Source organism: Lissotriton helveticus, chromosome 11, assembly GCF_964261635.1.
Source record: "Lissotriton helveticus chromosome 11, aLisHel1.1, whole genome shotgun sequence".
In the NCBI taxonomy this organism is placed as follows: Eukaryota; Metazoa; Chordata; class Amphibia; order Caudata; family Salamandridae; genus Lissotriton; species Lissotriton helveticus.
The window spans coordinates 225804925-225825458 of NC_136072.1; the positions used below are offsets into that span (position 1 = coordinate 225804925).

The 20534-nt window shown below is 40.6% G+C and overlaps 1 protein-coding gene across 7 annotated transcripts in view; it reads left to right on the forward strand.

Moving 5' to 3' along the window:
- Nucleotides 1-20534, forward strand: part of MME (membrane metalloendopeptidase) — a 493355-nt gene that overhangs the window by 154994 nt on the left and 317827 nt on the right. For all 7 annotated transcript variants that reach the window (XM_078667833.1, XM_078667832.1, XM_078667829.1 and 4 more), the window contains one exon: nucleotides 16063-16098. In XM_078667833.1, coding sequence (XP_078523959.1) covers nucleotides 16063-16098 — 36 coding nt within the window. The remainder of the gene's footprint in view (nucleotides 1-16062; nucleotides 16099-20534) is intronic.

Consider the following 20534-nt stretch of genomic DNA (forward strand, 5'->3'; position numbering starts at 1 on the left):
CGTAACTGTTAGACACCTTAGTTCTTGCAACCTAATGGCCCGCCCGTTACGTTCCTCTACAGTGTAAATGTCTACTCATCATATACGATTACAGTTTGCTCTGTGGCAGGCCCACGTGGTTATAGGCTCGTATTTGTATAATGAAATTTTCACAATAAAGGTTTTTAAAAGAAAACATGGTAGTAGTATATACATTGGTAAAGTTTTTAATAATAGTGACTGTTTTAGAATCATTAAAAGGCAAGTGAAATAAAGCAGACCAATTACATGAAGGGTAAAAGGTATAATACGAAGGAACGCAGTAAAGATAAATGGTCAAGGGCTGTTGTGTTTTCTATTCCTGCAACATAAAGTGATCGATAAGAATCTCATATTCAGGCGTATCGGCGACTAAGACAGCAGGTCGACCATCTTTTGCTCAACGGCTCCGTCATGGGACGAAGAAACGCTCTTTTTCTCGAAAAAAAGAATATATTTTACTTGCAGGACAGTTGTAAAATTTCCGGGAAAGTACATTAGCCTGGAACATTATAACATATATTTAAGAAAAAATAATGTTCGGAAGTAATGAAAAGCGTAATTTTTAGGTCATATGACCAAGCCTTTCATCATTACAATAAGAAAAGTAAAATGAACCAATGAAAAGTTTTATTAACAAGTCACATGACTTGTTATGCTTACGTTACGCGCTGCGCGCCCCGGATGACTTCCGGATGCGCTAACGCGGCGCGTCATATGACGCATTACGCGACAACGCAGGTACAGAATATAGTCAAAATGTCTCCACCAACCAGCGGTCGGAACACAACCCCTTTCAGCAGGCTAAATAGTTCTGTTAAATGACAACAGAAGGGACAGGCAACAAGAACCATCAGTCAAAGAGGGGAGGGCTAGTTCTTCTCTACCGGGTTACATTGGGGCGCTACCGGAACTGATCGAATTGGTAGTCTACAGTGTTTCTGGATGTTTCAGACTGAAGCTGGGGTTAGCATGAGAGCAGCACCATTTCGTAGCTCCGTCGTGGTCATTCCGCAACCAATCATGGCAGCCGTTCTTTATCGTTATTTTGGGCGGGGTGGGTGGCGGAGCCGAGCTGTTTTGCAGCCATCATTGTGTGGAGTTCAGTTCATCTCACTAGTTTTGTATTTGTAATGAGGGGTTGTTCCTAATGTTTCTATTTTAGCGAGGTCAAAAAGAGATCCCATTAGTGGCCTACTGATTTTGCTCGATTCCTTTTCTTTTTTTTTACACGATTTTTCGTTATCTGCAAAGACTAAACAGAGTATTGCGACTCTGTGTTTGTTTGTAAATAGAGAATGAACCAAAGAGAACTAATTCTAAAACAGTAAATACTTGGATAACAATCAATCAAATGGAGAGAGAAGCAGGCACGACGGATTACAACGGGGGCAAAGGCCTGCGTTAACTACCTTTCACTATCTGCAAAGAGAGAGTACTCCTAATAGAAATGAGGGGGGGGGCACCATTCAAAGCAGATCAGTGTGCATAAACACGAAAATGTTTTCACTTACCACGTACTTGACATTCGACAGCTTATGATATTTGCTATTAAAAAACCATTGAAATTCACTGAAAAAACCATAGGTTATAGACCATATATAGTTAGGAATTAGCATTTACAAAACCTTGAAAATTCACTGAAAAAACCATAGGTTATAGACCATATATAGTTAGGAATTAGCATTTAAAAAACCTTATTTTACTCACACAAAACCATTGAAATTCCATATATAGTTAGTTGCACTAACTATATATCGCGCACCCGCAATCCACTGCTGATCATGTCACATATTACATCATTCATGACATGGTCAGTGACATCACTGATGACATCACTGATGACATCTCAAATGACATCACTGATGACATCACTGATGACATCTCATTTGACATCATTCTTGTGCTAATACGATAAATCTCTTCAGACTCTAATATAACCTTAGATACACTCAGTGTATACAGACACTCACACACTGCCACTCATCCATGGAGTTACTCACACACCCAGTCAGTCATGCAAAGAAACAATCTCACCTCCATTTCTTCAACTATACAGTTAAACACACCTTACTTATTGAAACATATACTAACACATATTTACTCTCTTATACAATCCCTGATACAAGTTCACAATGATCGATACAACCACTCACTCATTCAGTGGCTCTCATGCACAGTTATTTATATATGCCAACTCTCACATGTACTGTGTTTTACATATGTACTTACTATGACATTTAGCATTGAGATATCCATTCACTCATCAATACACTCATGCACACAGTCAACTGCCCATGTAGCTGTTTCCACATGCACTCTTGAACTCATACACCTAGTGAATAAACTGCTCACACATCTATGCATAGAGTCACACACCTTCCAGCCACCCCCACACAAACTCAATCTCCCATAGAAATACTTGGGCAACCAATTAATAACACATATAGCCTCTCGTATAGCTAATGATCAACACATGCAGCAGTTTACAGAACAACAGACATAATGATGCACAAATTAAGACAGTTTAGTCACTAACCCATGCACTCAGTGAGACACATTTAATCACTCACTCATACATTCAGTCATGCACCTACTAAATCCTTCGTCCAGACACGTATACTTCCACTGTCATTTGAGATGTCATCAGTGATGTCATCAGTGATGTCACTGACCATGTCATGAATGATGTAATATGTGACATGATCAGCAGTGGATTGCGGGTGCGCAATATATAGTTAGTGCAACTAACTATATATGGAATTTCAATGGTTTTGTGTGAGTAAAATAAGGTTTTTTAAATGCTAATTCCTAACTATATATGGTCTATAACCTATGGTTTTTTCAGTGAATTTTCAAGGTTTTGTAAATGCTAATTCCTAACTATATATGGTCTATAACCTATGGTTTTTTCAGTGAATATATATATATATATGCAACAATCCCGACCACTTCCAGAGAAAACCCCGGCGAAGAAGGAAACTCAGGCCTCTGCAGCAGAATGTAGGCAAGAAATACTTTTATTAAGTCACTCCTCGCGACTATATATATATATATATATATATATATAGCTGGGACGCTTACGGGCAGCCATGCGCTCTAGAAATCTGTAAACATAAACATATATATAATGATTAAACAGTTATAATTTTTCCTATCCTTTCCTATAGTGAATTCTCCACTATGGTGGTGGAAATATCCGTTTACCTGTGAAAAGCTACAAGTAGTAACTTTGCATTTCTACATTTGGCTCCACCCTCTGGTTTCAGGGGTTAGACACGTAACTCGACACTTTGGAGTAAATTTACGCACAGAAATGCTGAACAAACAAAAAGTAGTAAATTTGCTCCATAGTTTAAGAGTTAAGTTACACTTACACTTTTACCTTTGAAGATAGGCCCCATAGCCTTAAGCACCGGTTTTTATGCAATGGAAAATTCCCCTTCGCTTCAACATTTCTTGCAATGCACTACTATGAACATTTTCCATTCCAGACAATCGCTTCTGTTTGATATGTTCTCATATGGGTGACTGCTACTTCAGGCTGTTGGGTTGCCAACTCTGGACCAAACGTCCTTTTCGTACCGGAAACACTCACTCACACATTGCCTTCAGAAAACTTTTAAAATGTATCTCCTTTGCTAGCTCTTCTTCCTCAGTATGGATAATGTCCGTATATATGCTTATGGTGTTTCTATAGCACACATCTAGCTAAACAGCAGCAGGGTGGTGCACATGCTCAAAGGCAAGCATAAAGTCAACGAGTAATACGAGAGGAAGCGGACAATTCCCTGGTGCCAAGATGACTATGCTGGCAAACAGGCACAATGTAAATTACTCAATAATCTTATGGTGGCGGTGCAATAATCTTTTCTCCTTGATATTTGCTAAATATTTTTAACAGAGTGCCACCACAAGAAGGTACACATTTCATTATTGAGCATAGAGGCATTGCCCATCTACTTGCAATAGAAGGTCTAGCCAGTTCCTAATCTCAAACATGTACTCCTCTAAAGATACTAGTTAGTGCTTAATGTGTAAATCTATGCGTACAGGATCCCAGTGTTCTCACTAGGAGTCTTGCAGAGGTACTAATGAACGCAGCGGTTATTAAATACTAAGGTTACTTAGCCCTGATTCCAACCCGTGCCTCTTTCTTCCACCACCACACACTTCTAGTCATTTTATCTCACTCAAGTTCTGTTTCACCCCACGGTGCCCCTTTGTCACCATTGCCCACATGCATCAAGCTTTTTTGCATTCGCAAACGGTGCGAATCGCAAAATTCGGCCGTTTGCGAATGCAAAAACCTTTTTTGGGATGCATCATTTTTTTTTCATTTTTCGCATTTTAAGAAATCGCAAATTTTGCGATTTCTTAAATGTTTTGCATGATTTTTTTTAAATTGCGAATTCGCAATTAGGAAGGGGAAAATTACCATGAAGTAAACCTTCATGGTAATTTGCGAAAAGTTTTAAAAATGCACAAATGTGCATTTGTGAAACTTATATTTTACACACACACATGCCCTTGGGACATGTGTGTGAGTAAAATGTACTTATGTGACATTTCAGGGGTAGGTCCTTTGGACCCCCCCTGCACCCTTGAAATTGCATTCTCATTTTGCGATTCCTTAATTGCGAATTCGCAAAATGAGAATGCCTTCCCATTGATTCCTATGGGCCTCTAGGCCCATAGGAATCAATGTAAACCGATTCCTTAATTGCGATTGGCAAGTAAGGAATCGCAAATAAAGAAAATTAAGGAATCACTAAAACATTTGCGATTTCTTGATGCATAGGATTTTGCGATTCCTAAATTGCGATTCCTTAATTTTCGCAATTTAGGAATCGCAAATTCTAACAATGATGCATGTGGGTGTATTATCCTATCTTTCTTTCCCTTCATCTTCTTAATTTCTTGCTCTCTATTTTATGTCAAAGATCAATGATGAAAAAAGTTCCAAGTCCCCACAAATGAGTGTCAGATTCACTAACTGCAAAGAAAGCACTGGTACTAGTTCACATCATCCTTACCAAATCAGTGTAGCAGAATCACGGTTTGACAGATCTGAGTACAACATGCGCTGCCACCACATTTCGCTTCTCTTCTTCTGACCTCAAATGAATGTCCAACGCATTTATTGTTGTATGGCTAACAAGACGAGAACCATTCATATACATTATGGGTTGGGGGATCATGAAGGGAGGTGTGACACAAGCATGTGGCAGGTTCTGTTGCAACAACATGATAAGACAGACTTGCCAGATGCCCTTTCATATGGCTAGAGGTAGAAAAACAATAACAGGTTTCCAAATAGCCCTAGTGACTCAGGATGGCAATGTTAATGTTTCTGATATTCAGGCAGGCAGGCAGACTTTCAAAATCAAGAAAAGCCTTTGGTGCATCAAAAGCTGTCCTGACCTGTGCAGAATCTGCATATTTTCTTTTGAATTGGAAGTTATGAAGTTTTGGGCGAAAGTAGCATGTGTGTAATTAATACAAGGCACAACTAGTACAAGGCAGGTAGTAGGTAACTTAATTCATATCCAAGGCCAGAGGGGCCTTTTATTCCACCGGGCATTTCCCCAGTGGGCTGGAGCCCCTTGGAGGCCTGTTTTGAATCCCCAGGGCTAACCCTGGTCTCTCTGTCACTTTCCCCAGCTTCCCGAGGATAACTGCAACAGGCATGGGGAAACTTCAAGAGACAATGAAAGAGAGGGGGAAGGCAGAAGAAATGTGATCAGAGACAGAGGCGAGAAGGAGAGAGAGGAATAAAGGATGGGAAGAGAGAGAGATTGTGCAAAGAGACAAAGTGAGCAAGACTGGTTTGAGCAATTTTGCCAGTGCTGCTTTTGGTTCCCCTGTCCGGCACTGTTCATATCTTGCAGGTCTCGAAAGCATAACAGGTTTCGCAGATTGGCATTGATTTCAGGGCTAGAGGGACGGTTCTAGAAACGTACGGTGAATACAGTGGTATTCAAAACGCCAGGCATTTCACTTACTGAAAATGAATAGCAGGATCTGCTCCACCACTTCCACATCTCCCAGTTGTATGTTGGTCAGAAGATTTCCTCTGGGTTTAAGTTTGAGAAATAAACACCGCCTGCCAGCAATTCTTTTTCTGCTGCTTGGATCGAAGATACAATTTAGTTTGCCCTTTGATTTGTGCATAAAAGATGGCATAGCAGCATACAATAAACGAATGTGAATGGTTGTATTTTTATTTTATGACATAATTTAGGTTTGTTTGTATGCTACCCTGACGATTTTCAACATTTGGCATTGTATGGCTATGGCGCGCAACACCCATTGGGCTCACGGGGCTTCAGCCCCCCCCCCCCCCCCCCCCGTCGTGTGTGTGAGCCCGGGCTGACACAGCTTTGCAGGCTTGCGGCCATCTAATTGCAGCCGCACCCGAGTGCTTAACAGGTCTTTAAAAAAAAAATTAAGTGTTTGGTGTGTTTTCACCCCTCCTTTCAGTCACTCTGTCTATGGTTGGAAGGATTAGCCCCCCCGAAATATTTTTCAGCACCCCCCCCCCCGAAATTTGGCTCTAGTTGCCCGCCTGGCTGTGATCACATTGGGTTTCAGTGGTATGGCTCTGGTTCTGTGTATGTTTATTTTGTAGAGGAAGCAGTGGCAAGAAGAACGATTTTTAAGGGGCAGTTTGAAAGAGATTTGGGGTCACATGTATGAACCTATTTTGCATTCACAAACAGGGCGATTCACAGAATTGGCCCATTTGCAAATTCAGAAAGGCTTTTCCCATGTATCATACTCTATTTTGTGATTTGGTAACCTGTTACTGAATCGCAAAATGTGTTTGGGATTTGGTATGTGGAAGGGCCTGTTTAGGGTGTCCTTTCCAAATACAGGATCACAGTGGTATGTATGATTGCTTCGTGACCGTGAATGCAGTCGTGAAATGTTTGCATTTGGGTACCAACTTTAAGTTGGTGGCAACCCATTCGCAAATGGGAAGGGTTCCCAAGGGACTCTTTTCCCTCTGGGAATGGTGGCGAAAAGGTTTTTTAAGAGCAGGCAGTGGTCTGTGGGACCACTGCCAGCTCCTAAAACATGAAAAGAAAACTTGTCATTTTTTTTATTTTTTATAAATGCATCCCATTTTCCTTTAAGAATAACGGGCTGCATTAAAAAAAAAATCTTTACTTTATTAAAAAGCAATCACGGACATGGTGATGTGCTGACCCTAGTAGGCCACCATCCCCATGATTTTAGCAATTCCTAGTGGGTCACAAATTGTGCCCTCCCTCGTTAATATTAATGAGGTAGGTTGATTTGCGGCCTCTTAGGAAATGCTAAATGAAACTCTTGGAGTTTCATGTATTAGGAACAGTGATTACTTGATTCTGATTTGCTTTAATTTGCAATTAGGTAATCTTTATTCCTCATGTTTATACACGTGGCTCCAGGAGAGAAACTGAAGGGACATGGACTTCTCTCTATCTGAAGACAGTTAGTCCCTTCCTTTATACGAATTAGAGATTTTAGAGATCTAAACATGCTTAATGCTAACTTTTGGTCTTGCCATAAAATATTGATCAACCATTACCATGCGCACCAGAATGTTCTTTTGCGACAGGGAAGTTCAATATCCTTCCCAACTCCATTCATGTACCAGTGAATAATATGAATTTTTTCAATAAGACCCAGAAAAAAACCACGTTTGTTTGATATTTATATGAAAATGAAATGCGGGCACTGTATTCATAGATCCTGGCGCGTTGCTCGTTTTTGTTTTATGTGTAGTTTAGGGTTGCGTATTTCTCTGCAGTCACGGGAATGTTGCTCTCAGTAGTTTAGTTTCATGTCAGAAACAACGTGCATTATTAGCAGAAGTTCGTTTGGGAGGAAGGGATGAAAGTTTACTTTTATCCTGAAAGTGCTTTGAATTTGTAAAATTGCTGTCTTCAGAGCATTTAAGAGGAGATTCTGTAATGTGCCTGGTTTTATAGTTCTATCGGTATTCTTTATTAGCACTCAGAGTAGAATGTTGGAAGCTGGTCAGCCTATGAGAATGCTCCTTTTGCAGGTTGGATTTAAAAATTCCAGGCTAGCAAAGGGAGATTTCTCTGGCTGGTCAGCTCTCAATGTTTGCAATGATGGCATATAAGGAGCATTGAGCACAGGAGCAACCGCTCACCTGAATGTTTGGGCGACAACAATGTTTGTCTGAACTCCTATCCTTGCTTTTGGAAAGCCTAACCAGTGAAAGAAAAGTAGAAAAACATTTTTAAAAACCCTGTTGTTTTATTTTTCTATATTTGGGATTCACTTCACAAGGAGCCTAAACAGCAATGCGTGTCCATCAAACCAAATTAGAAGAGGCACAGGAGGTGCAGAAGAAGCGGCCTCACCCAGGTGAGAGGCTGCTCCTGCTCCTGCAGTGCTCCTCATTTTGGGTGATGTGTGAGGGGGCGTATTGGCAATATGTAAAAGTGAGAGCTCTTGAAAGAAAAATTGGGGGAATTATTTTTTTCCCCATAGGTATATATCTAAGCAGAGGCTACTTTAGGTGGGAGACACATAAAATGAAGACATTTTTGGCTTCAAAAACAGAGATACTACCGCCTGAATTGGGTCTGTTGGCATGCATTAGGTGATGTGCTAATTGCTTTATTGCCTGCACCTGTAGTGCAATAACACATTATTTATCTCCCCCTCCCTTTATGTGTGCTCGCCTGTGGTTAAGTAACAGGCCTTATTGCCCGCAGTTGGGAGCACTGGCAATTTATTTTTAAGTAGCTGCTCTAGAATAGCATTGAAAAGCTGGTAGACCTGTCAGCCTTAGATTTTTCTTCCCCCGAACATTTTGCCTTCTTATCTCCAATTTTGTTGAATTATATATCTTGGACTTAGGACTCTGTGCACTTTCCCACTGCTAACCAATGCTAAAGTGCTTGTTCTGACTCCCCTAAAACATGGTTTGTATTGAGTTTTCCACAATTGGCATATTTAACTTACCTATAAGTCCCTAGAAAAGTGCAGTACCTGCGCCCAGTGCCTGTATATTAAATGCTACTAGTGGTCCTGCAGCACTGATTGTGCCACCCACGGAAGTCACCCTTTAAACATGTCTCAGGTCTGCCACTGCAGAGCCTGTGTTGTCAGTTTACATTGCCATATTTACTTGCCATTTAAAACCCATTGCCACGCCTAAAACTCGACTTTTATTACAAATGTCACCCCTAAGGTAGACCCTAAGTAGCCCACATGGCAAGGTGCTGTGTAATCAAAAGGTAGGACATGCATGTTTAAGTTTGCATATCCTGTCAGTGAAAAACTCTTAAACTCAATTTTCACTACTGTGAGGCCTATGGCTCTCATAGGATAGCATTGTGGATTCCGTATTACACACAATAAGCTGTGATTCCTGATTAAGAGGTTGTAGATCTGTCATGTTTAATACCTCTGGAATGGTAATGATAAATCATCTTTACGAACAAAGTCGAATTTATCATTACTATTTTAAAAATGCCACTTTTAGAAAGATACATAATACAAAAGATTATCTAGCTGGCGATGTTCATGCTGCTTCCCATTAGCAACCTGAGACCAAACTTCTGAGTGTGTTGATTACATAATGTATTATGTTTTTTCTTTACACAATTTTTGTAAATTGTTCAAGTAGTTAATTATAGGACAGATCTAGAGAACACCTCTTGCTTATATCAAAACATAAAACAAAATAACACAAACCCTGACCATAATTAACAGAATAGTTTCACATAACAAAAAATACACAAATAACAAGACAGTTTTCAAGTATTAGACCAGTCAACTTTTGCAAAGCCACCCTAGTCTTGAATTCATTGCCAGAATTGAACAATATTTGGAGGTTGTCAAACAAAGGGAATAGTGTTATTGCACACAGGGTCATGTATTCAGAGAGGATATCCCTGTGAGACTATATCTATTTGTAAAAAGACTTGTTTTCCCCTTGGGTAATGTGTGCTGATGAATTTCAAGTCCCTATACCTTTATGGGACTATCTTCAGGGCAAGGACTGGGTGATGTCTAAAGAAACAAAAAATAAGGGGGATTTTTTAGTATTGCCCTTCCTTTTATCATGATCGCTCAATAGTTAACCCCTTCGTTGCTCAGGAGAAGAATATAATCAGCAGCGATGTGGTTAAAACAAAGGTCATCTTTTCTTTTTTTAAATGTGTCACATCGGTCGTGTTGCCGACTGTCGGGTCTGAAAACACAAGCAACCTATTTAGCCAACAATTTGGATTTTAAATTAGTGTTACATAATGTGTTAAGGGGCACATTCATGGACTTACTATTATTCTTGGTTTTCTTAAGTCTTAATCTTCTGTCTCGGGTTTACAATGCATGCCCTTGTGAGTAACCCTGGGCGAATCACTACGCTACGCTCGCGTAGTTTGCAAAGTTTGCACAACTTCGCACTACGCGAGCTGCACGTAGCACAGTGCGAACACGCGTAGCGCAGCGTAGCGTAGTGCAGCGGTCATTTTTTGCTTGTTCGTGGTCCTCAACGTCATGTTCGCGACCGCGAGCAAGCAAAATGACATCCCGGCGAGACTCTCAACGCGGGAAGGTCATGTTTCTCATTGCGAGTGGTGGTGCATGCTCGCGATGAGAAACTACTAGTTCGCGTTGAGAAAGCTGCCGCTTGAGTAAAAATCTACTCGAGAAGCAGAAAATTACAGCTCGCACTGTGCAAGATGCAGTTTTCAATGATTGCACAGTGCGAATAAGCATCCGGCACTGTGCAATCATTGAAAATGCATCTTGCACAGTGCGAACATGCTACTACGCAGCTCGCGTAGTGCTACGTGAAGTTCGCGTAGTGCGAAGTGCGTTTCGCGTAGCTTCGCATATGGCTACTCGGATGAATTTGTTTGGAATTGTGTCCACTCTGGGATACAGCATTGAACAGCACTTAGCGGTTGTGCTCACTTACTTTGAAGTAAGGAGCATGTCACTGCTACAACTCTTCACTCTGTGTCTGCATCGAGTCAGAAGGTAGCGGAATCTGTATTCTCATATACAACCAGTTTCAGAGGGGTGTCCTCTGTCCAACATCTCGCAATGGAACCTAGTTCTTGTAGTTCCTGATTATTGAATTTGATGAAATCTTTCGTGTGGCGAATTTCTCAAAGCATTTATTCTATAATCATCAATCCAGCCCGACGTATTTAATGCCATATGGTTCGTTCTGAGGATTATCGCTAATAACGAAAACGCTGTCTATGTTTTAGAAATTTCCGACAGTTCGTTCAGGCCTGTATTAACACTGTTGAATTTCAAAATCAAGTATGCCTCCTTTTGCAATAATTCAACTTCAATGTCCCACCCCTGGGGTTTTGTTTTATGACTCTCAATACAGTCCATTTGAAGTCTTTCTCATTATGATTGGCCTGAATGAAATGGCTGACCATCTGAGCGTTTATGACCCTTGTCCGAATACGTGAACAGTGTTGCACAATTCGCAACCTGAACTCTTGGTTGGTTTTTCCTATATAGAATTTTTGACAGGAGCAAATAATTACCTAAACAACATTCTTAGTTTTGCAATTTGAGAAGGTTTTGTGCATCCATTTGACACCATTATGTTTGAATTGTAGCCCATCCAGTTTCCACATTAGTGGCGGCCTTGAAGTGGTTTTTACTTCCATTGGGACACTTTAGGAAGATGGCATTTTTCTGCTCATAGTCCTGTGTGCCTTCAGCCTACCTCCAATACAGGGGTGGGCGACAGCTGAAGTTTGTGTATTCCCTTTAGACAGCCAGACACAAATGGAGCTTAGGTGTGACTTGACAGGCCATCCACTTCCTGATGGGCCACCCTGGGCGGGATGGGAGCGAGGAGCTGGGCACTGCCTCACACTTACACCTGAATAGGCTGTGTCCTGTCCCCACACAAATGACTGATTAATCCCCAGCAATTAATATGGAGCCATGGTAGGAAGGGCCTCTGTGCACTTCAAAGCCCTCTTTAAAGTCTTCCTCTCTTCAAAGGAACCCCTGGGTATAAGAACTGGACTTCTTACTACCACTTCAGTACTTTCCGGGACCAGTGAAGACATTGCCAGATAAAAGGACTGCCCTTTGGAAGAACTGCTTTTCTGCTGTGCTGGCTTGCTGCCTGCTGCCCACCTGGCATGACTGAGAAGGATTGGATCCACATCACTTGAACCTAGAGTGACCTCAAGGGCTTGCTTGATTTCTCCTGCCCTGAAGTCTTAGAGACATCAAAGGTTCATCTGCCATGCTGGTACTATTGGACATCTCGGCGGCATTCGATACGGTGTTGCAAGTGATCCTGCTGGAAAGACTCATGCAGATAGGTGTACAGGAGACAGCACATGAGTGGATTCTCATCTTTATCTCAATGGCCGTGGCCAGCAAGTCCTTCTCCACCCGTTCTTCTCCTCAGTGAAACGACTCAGATGTGGATTGCCCCAGGGCTCAGCCTTAAGCCTGCTGCTCTTTAATATCTACATGACCCCACTGGCAGCTCTCATCGCTAGGAGAGTTATCAAGGTGATCTCCTATGCGGATGACACCCAGCTGGTGTTCTTCTTTAAAGATCACTCTGCTGCTGCTTTTGATTCTTTCAAAGACTGTTTAAAAGACCTAGCAGGCTGGATGAATGAAAATTGCTTAAAACTAAATGCCAACAAGAGGGAGGTCTTTTTTTTAATTAAACTTCCCTCCCCCTTCAGGCTTATGGTGGCCTGGAGAACTCGGCTCCCCACCAGCTCCTAAGGAATCAGTCAAAAACCTTGGAGTCTGGTGTTTATAAGAACTTAGCCACGTCAGTTCAAGTCCGGCAAGTTTCGGCAGCCTGCTTCGTAAAGATGAGAAACATCAGAACATTTCTGGGCTTCTTTCCGGAAGAAAACTGGAGAACCAAGGTTCATGTCCTGGAGACATCTCACCTTGACTATATCAATGGCCTTTACCTGGGCTTACCTGGGTTCTTGAACAAAAGGCTGCAAATGGTGCAGAACGCAGCAGCAAGGTTAATCAGCATGGTCCCGCTGTACCAGCACATCTCCCCACATCTCAAACAACTTCATTGGCTCCCTGTAGCCAGGAGGATTGAATACAAGGTCCTGACCATTGCTTTCCATATCTACCAGGGCAAGGGTTCTGGCTACCTAAGGAAGAGACTCTGCCTGTACCACCAAGAGCAGACCTTAAGATCAAGCCCCCAACGCTACCTTGCTGTCTCCTGCTTTTCCAAAGCTAGACAGGGTGGTAGGTCTTTCTTGGTGGGAACTGCCAAACTGTGGAATGACTTGCCCCCCTACTTATGCTCATTGAACATGGAGCAGGATTTCAGAAAGGCCCTGAAAACCTGCCAATTTAAACAAAGGGAAGAGCTGCTCTGTTTTCTACTTCTCTGCTGTTTGCCATGCTGGCGCTGTGATACCTCGACTGAGGTAGCCGTGAGCTTTATAAATGCTCTTTACTAAAATTATTATTATTATAAAAATAATAATTATTATTACTATAATTAAATACTTCTTACCACTCTACTACAGTACTTGGGGACTCTGTCATCTGTGAGTCTACCCTGCCTGTTTCCCTGTGGTGCCAACCAAGTCCTGGAACCTTGAAAGTGGGTCTCAGGTACTGCTATAGCGGAATCCACATATCGCCGTCGACACAGCAGTTCAGAACCGGAGCATCTCTACAACTGCGGACACATTGCAGCCATTGTGAGGATTGACTCCGACGCTATGGCGACTGCGCGGCTCAGTGACACCATTTCCAAGGCATATTCAACTTTGTGCAGATAGCCCCAGATGGTGCTTTATGCTTTAAAGCGCTTCATTTCAGTTTATTCTTTAAAAAAAATAACTCAATTTTTACTTATTGAAAATTTCTCGTTTTGGTCTTGGTTTGTTTATAACATTATTCACTATTTTCCTAAACTGCTGTGGAGTATTTTTGGGATGGTTTCACTGTGTCATTGTTTGAAGTATTGCACAAATACTTTACATATTGGCTCTTCAGTTAAGCCTCACTGCTCTGTGCCAAGCTATCAGAGGGTGAGCACAAGTTCATTTTGGGTGTGTTTGTGACTTACTGACCAGGATTGTGGTTCCTGCGTGGACAGAGTGCATACTTCTGCCAACCAGAAACTCAATTTCTAACAAGATCTTCATGCTAACCTCTTTACCCTTCCTAATTCTTTGTTCACATAGTGGAGAAGTGCTATTCCTACCAATTTCTAATACCTGCAGATGCACCACTATTTCCTGAGAATGTATGTAAACTATTGCCCATCATGTGAAATAATCAGGGTCACATCGCATGGTGAAATTATTGAAAGCTACACCAATTTCACTGATTTTGAAAAGTGTTGAGATGCTCATGAGCTGGAGGTACTTGTACAAGGGAACAAGATTAGCTCAAAATTCCTCACATTTATAAGAACCCAAGACTTTATTTACAACATAATACTGTCAAAAAAGGATTACACCTTTGGGGTCATAACGATGTTGGTGGGACAGACACGGACGGCACATCGGTGTCAGTCCCATCGACATCTGAGGCCTCAGTTAGACCGCCGAATTACGATGCAGACACTTGGACTGCATAGGTGCAGGGACCGACCGACAGCTTCTGATAGGCTAAAGGAGCCTGGCGGGCAGTCAATCGGTCGGATCACATTCCCCACAATGGAGGCAGTGCCTTCTCAGGCATCACTATGGGGATTATGCATTTCCGGCAGCACTTTTATGATTGTCCGCCTGCCATAAAAAGGCAGGTGGAAAGGGACTTAGGGGGCCCCTAGCAGGGCCATCTTCCCCCTGCCCCTCCGTTATAGGGCCTGGTGCCCCCTAAACATCCCTGCACCATGTGGCAGGCACCGCATGATACCTGCCACACAGTGCAGGCATGTCTGAAAACATCCATTTTTCTATTGCAGCTTATGCTGTGGCCCTTTTCCGGCCACCATACAAGCTGCAATAGAAAGATTTAAGTTTCCGACCGCCCATAGGGATGGTCGCATCCTAATACTGCAGGTAAAACCACTGACTAAAAGTCAGGCGGTTCCATTCCTGGTATGGTGCTGAAATCGTTTTGACCCCCTTTGATTTTTTGGCTAGCCCTTGTCAGCGCTGTTCAATATTGGCCAGCAAAGGAAGGATTTATGCCGCGTTTCTAAGATATCTTCTGCATAGGCAAATAATTATATTTTAGATTTTAATTTTTAGATCTATCCCATCAGCTTAATTGGAATAGTAGGAATGAATCTGGCCCTTGTGGACCAATCTAGGGCACCACTTCTCTAAATAGTAATGTATGGAATCATGGCTGAAAAATATGTAGTACACACAGGTTAATTCCACATGAAATACAAACTGGTGCATTCCACAATTCATTTTAAAAACGCTGCAGAGAAGACAGTAGAAAGCACACATACACATACGTGGTGAATAGAGGGTTTTAAAAAATCCACCTCTGAGAAACAGTGGTAGAAATAATCAGTCATGGCCAGTTGAACAAACAAAATAGAAATTCATCTGAAACTTAGAGCAAAGAGCAGAAACTGATACTGGCACTGCCATTACTTAGTTGAGTTGAACATGTGCCCAGGTAAACCACATTGTCATTATTATACGCCTGAAACTTGAGCCATATGAAGCTTAGATAGATATGTGGCATTGGAAATATGTGTGCTATTCACAATTCTAAAGATATTTTGAGAACTCATAGGCCAGGTGGCTAAAATACTAAGAGAGCTGAGTTATAGCCTGCTGCATTCTTTGCATGTCTGACTTTCCAGTTTCCAGAATGAAGACAGAGCCAACCAGCTCTCCTGGAAACCCCAATACCTAAGCAATCAATTACTCAAGGCAATGCCCATGCATTCATTGAGTCTATCTACATAATTAACTTGCAATGTTGATGCATTATTTTATTGGGGATTTTTATTACTCAGACGTGTTTCACTAATAACAATCATGCTGTGACGTAAAGAATTTAAAAAAGGAAATTAAAATAATTACATGTCTTACTTTTTTATTTTAGATGGCGTTTGCAAAACTGCAGACTGCGTGCAATCAGGTAATACATTATGAAGGGAATGATATTTATTTAATTGAGTTATGCTAGTCAGGTAATTGTCATTTAAATAATAAGGTAAAGTGAAATATGTGTACATTACAGATTGTTAATGTGCTCGTGTGTCATGTCATCACTCTGCCGATGCTTTGATTGAAAATTGTTTTCAACTATTACTGTTATCATAATTATAAAAGCAGGCACAGCCCTTGAAGTGAAATCTATAACATGCATTCAAATTATAAAATTGCTTTACCTCCACACCAAGTTTTTTTGCGTGACTTTTTTTTAGAGGACCAAATGTTTAATAATAGACAGGTGCTAAATGGCAAATACCTAAATGCATCAAGGATGCAGTGCTATCATACAAATCAGCTAAATATAAACATACCTTAGTTAAATGAAACTGCTGTAGGAACTCTCCCCCAGATGCATCAATCATCCATTTTGCGATTCCTTATTAGCGAAAAATAAGGAATCGCTAATAAGGAATAGCAAAATGGTATGCAAGAACAAATCACTTTAAAAATAGTGATTTCTTAAAATTCCTTAATTGCAATTGGCAAATTGTGATTCGCAATTAAGAATACCTCCCCATTCATTCCTATGGGCCTAGAGGCCCGTAGGAATGAATGGGAAGAATTTTCAATTTGCGAATCGCAATTAGCGAATCGCAAAATGAGAATGCGATTTCAAGGGTGCAGGGGTGTCCAAAGGACACCCTGTTGCACCCCTGAAATTGATCTGTGCACATATGTTGCGCACACACATGCCCTTAGGGCATGTGTGTGCGCAACATGAAACTTTGAAAAATGCACTTTAGTGCATTTTTCAAAGTTTTTGCAAATTACCATGAAGTTGTACTTCATGGTAATTTGCGTGCCCTATTAGCGAAATTGCTATTTTTTCAACTTTATTGCATTGCATTTAAGGAATCTCAATTTGAGATTCCTTAAATGCAAGTAAATCGCAATTTAGCGAATTCTCAATTTACGATTTTTGCATTTGGAATGATGCATCCCAAATGCAAAAATACCGGTCGCAAAGGGGCAGATTCTGAGAATCTGCCCCTTTGCGAGCAGTTTTTAGCTTCAAGCATCTGGACCTTAGTGCCAGATGTACGTAGCTTTGGGTTTGCGATTACCTAATAGTGAATTTCGCTGTTTGGTAATTGCAAAACAGCTATATAAAAATGTGTGTTTCACACATTTAGCGATTCCTTGGGGTTAATAAATCGACCTGCCTCATTAATATTCATGAGGTTGGTCTCGGTTTGCGACACATTGGAAATTGCAAAAAACACAGGGTTGGTGGCCTAATGGAGCCAGCAGACCATCATGTTTGTGATTGCTTTTAAATAAAGCAATTTTTGTTTTGAAATGCAAAAAATGGATGCTTTTCATAATGAAAAAATGAAAAGTTTTCTTTCCATTTTTTAAGAATAGCCAGTGATCCGTGGGAGTCATTGCCTGCCCTGAAAAAATGTTTTCACAAACATTCACAAATGGGAAGGGGTCCCTGGAGGACTCCTTCCTATTTGCGGATGGGTTACCATCAACTTAGAGTTAGTGGTAAAATGCAAATGTTTTGCAATGGCATTTCGTTCACAAAACATTCATACATACCTTTACGAGTCGCTTTTAGGAAGAGATTCCCTAAAAGCTTCCCTTTCTAATATCGAATCCCAAACCCATTTTGTAATTGGGTAAGAGGTTACTGAATCACAAGTTGGGACTTTGTACATAAAAAATGCTTTTTTGGTGTCACAAATGGCCTGATTCTGTCAATTGGACCTTTATCGGCCTCAAAAAAGCCGACCCTATGTGAAGTCTCAAGGCCACATTGGGTTGCCCCTGCTTTTCTCAAACAAAGAGAATAAAATGGGCTGACACAATATAAATGTTGTTCTGATACAAAAAACGTACAAATCATACTTTTTTTCCACTCATTTTTTCCTTTATTTAGAAGGTAATTGAGCATCTAGGGCTTGTTTCCTTTATGTAGGAGGTAATTGAGCATCTAGGGCTTGTTCAAATTGATATAAGATGAAAACTTTGCATAGAGCATTGCATATTTTTAATGAAACTAGTACAGCTGAAGAGTTTTTGGTTTTACCTGACTACCGTATGCAAAGTTAGGCCTAAGCCCCTTTAATCATTTCCTGCTCCACTATGTCCTTTGGCTGGGTCTCTTGGAGCAGGAAATGGGGTAACTGGAGGTTGCAACCTCCAGCCATTACCAGGAGGAAGCCAGGGGCAGTGCAGGGGTGGGTGATGTGGTGTTATTGACAGGGTGAGTGGGCCAGACCATTGAGCGATGTTTAGGCCGGACCTTTAAGGGACATTTAGGGGCTGATACACAAAAGGGATTTTATAGCACGTTTAGTAGAACTCAACAGTACTACTAACAAGTTACAAAATAATGTTCATATACCTACATCCGAGGTCAATGGTTCTACCTCTCCTATCTTTTAATACATATGACTAAACTGGAAGGATTAAGGGAGGATTGCAGAGGGGTCAGGGAGGGTTAGGGAGAGAGAGTTTAAAATTTTAACTTTAGGAAAATATTTTTTTATTCATTGAAGTTTTTCAAAATAAATACAATTCTAATTGAAAATTAAAATATTACCATTGTCACTTTTTTATATTGTTCTACACTGAAAATGAATATGTAAAATTAATTAACATTAATATTTAACATATATATATCTTTTATTTTTTAAAAAGATTTTACAAAATGTTCAACTTGTTTCCATACGTTAGCATAGGGATATCTCCGCCCCAAGTTTTGGACATTAAATACAGTTGTAAAGTCAATACTATTAGAAACTTTACAATTGTATTTGACATATTTACTGTGTCTACCCCTATTACAGGGCATAGGTACATGTAAGTGTATACTTTGGATTCACTTTACACAGGTAAACTGTGACTAGCCAAAAGTAATAAAGTCTCTCAAAAGTGTAAGTGTAAATTTACTTGTAGAAAATCCACACATGTACGTTTACCTTTGTGAAGAGGACCATTAGGATGGAGTGGCACATCCAAGTTGTGGATCACAAGTAGTCAGTAGGTGGGCTGGGCTGGCAGAGAACTTTGGACAAGGAAGCGAGGGCTCAGAGCAGAGGATGGTATGTATGGTTGTTGAGTGACACCAGTCTTCCCTGAAACACTGAGTGACCATCAGCAGCATTGGGAACTGTCACCGCCGGTTGAAAAGGGCTGCTGGTGCTGGCACTAATTTTTTTAGTTTCACACATGGGTGTCTACTTGTAATTAAAAAGGAAAAAAGGCAGAGCGAAAGTCATCACACTCAAAATCTGAAAAATATTGTTTAAGCTACTGCATAAATATATGAGTCATAAGTCCTTTAACAAAATCAAGTCACTGAGAAACATTTGTTAAAACAACGGAGCACGTTATTTATTTATTTATTTATAAAGTTTTATATAGCGTGGACTAGATCCCGAAGGATATCAGAGCGCTTTACAGTTATAGGGAAAGGTGACAATCAGATCATGAATCAATAAAACTCTATACTATAGTAAAGTCTAAACATGAATTATATGGGGCTTCTACTAAGCATTGAATCAAGTGGTACACAACTAATAGAACATTTACAGACCTGGGTGAGCGCGGGATGGGCAAGAAGATGTAACATAATGATTTAAGGGGAGCAAACACAATAATCATGTACAGGGATAATAAACACTACCAAATAATAAACAAATACAGGCTGCTTTCATAAAAATATGTAGAGCAAACTGAATTTGTTTCAAACCCAGCTTCATTACTCTCATTTATAAAGTGTAAACATTTATATTTGTTTCACTCCTTATTAGGTTAAGACCGCAAACATTAGAAACAAATAGGTTGGCTTCATGGTTTGCAATTGGCCAAGAATAATCTATGTTTAATATAGACTGGAGCAAACCATGTTCTGTATCACACATCCTACAACATAACAAGAATAGTGCAAACTTATTCTCTTCCCCATTGTACCAGTACACATTTTACTCATTGTGTCCCATGTATCTGTTGGAAATTGTAATTCATGTTACAAACATTATTGGTAGTTTTCGAAACATTTATGAGAGTGAGAAATGATATTAACACAGGAGTACTTTTTTATGTACTCTTGCTAGCCTTGGTTAGTCGGCCCTGAAACAGCCAACTCCCTGTCATTAATAGTGCAAAGAGGACACAGTCCTTTCGGTTCCCATTGTATTCCCATTTTAGCTGTTAGGGCCAATTGACAAAGGTATTTAAGAGAACATAAAAGAATACAACAGTAATAGAATGTTCTGTACTGCAAAATGCTAATATGTATATGCCTGATTGTATATAACCCGCACTCTCATGGCAGTGTAATTGTCAGTGATATTGTGATCCATTAGGTAGCTTTGTGCAATAGTATAATACATTGTTACATGCAAA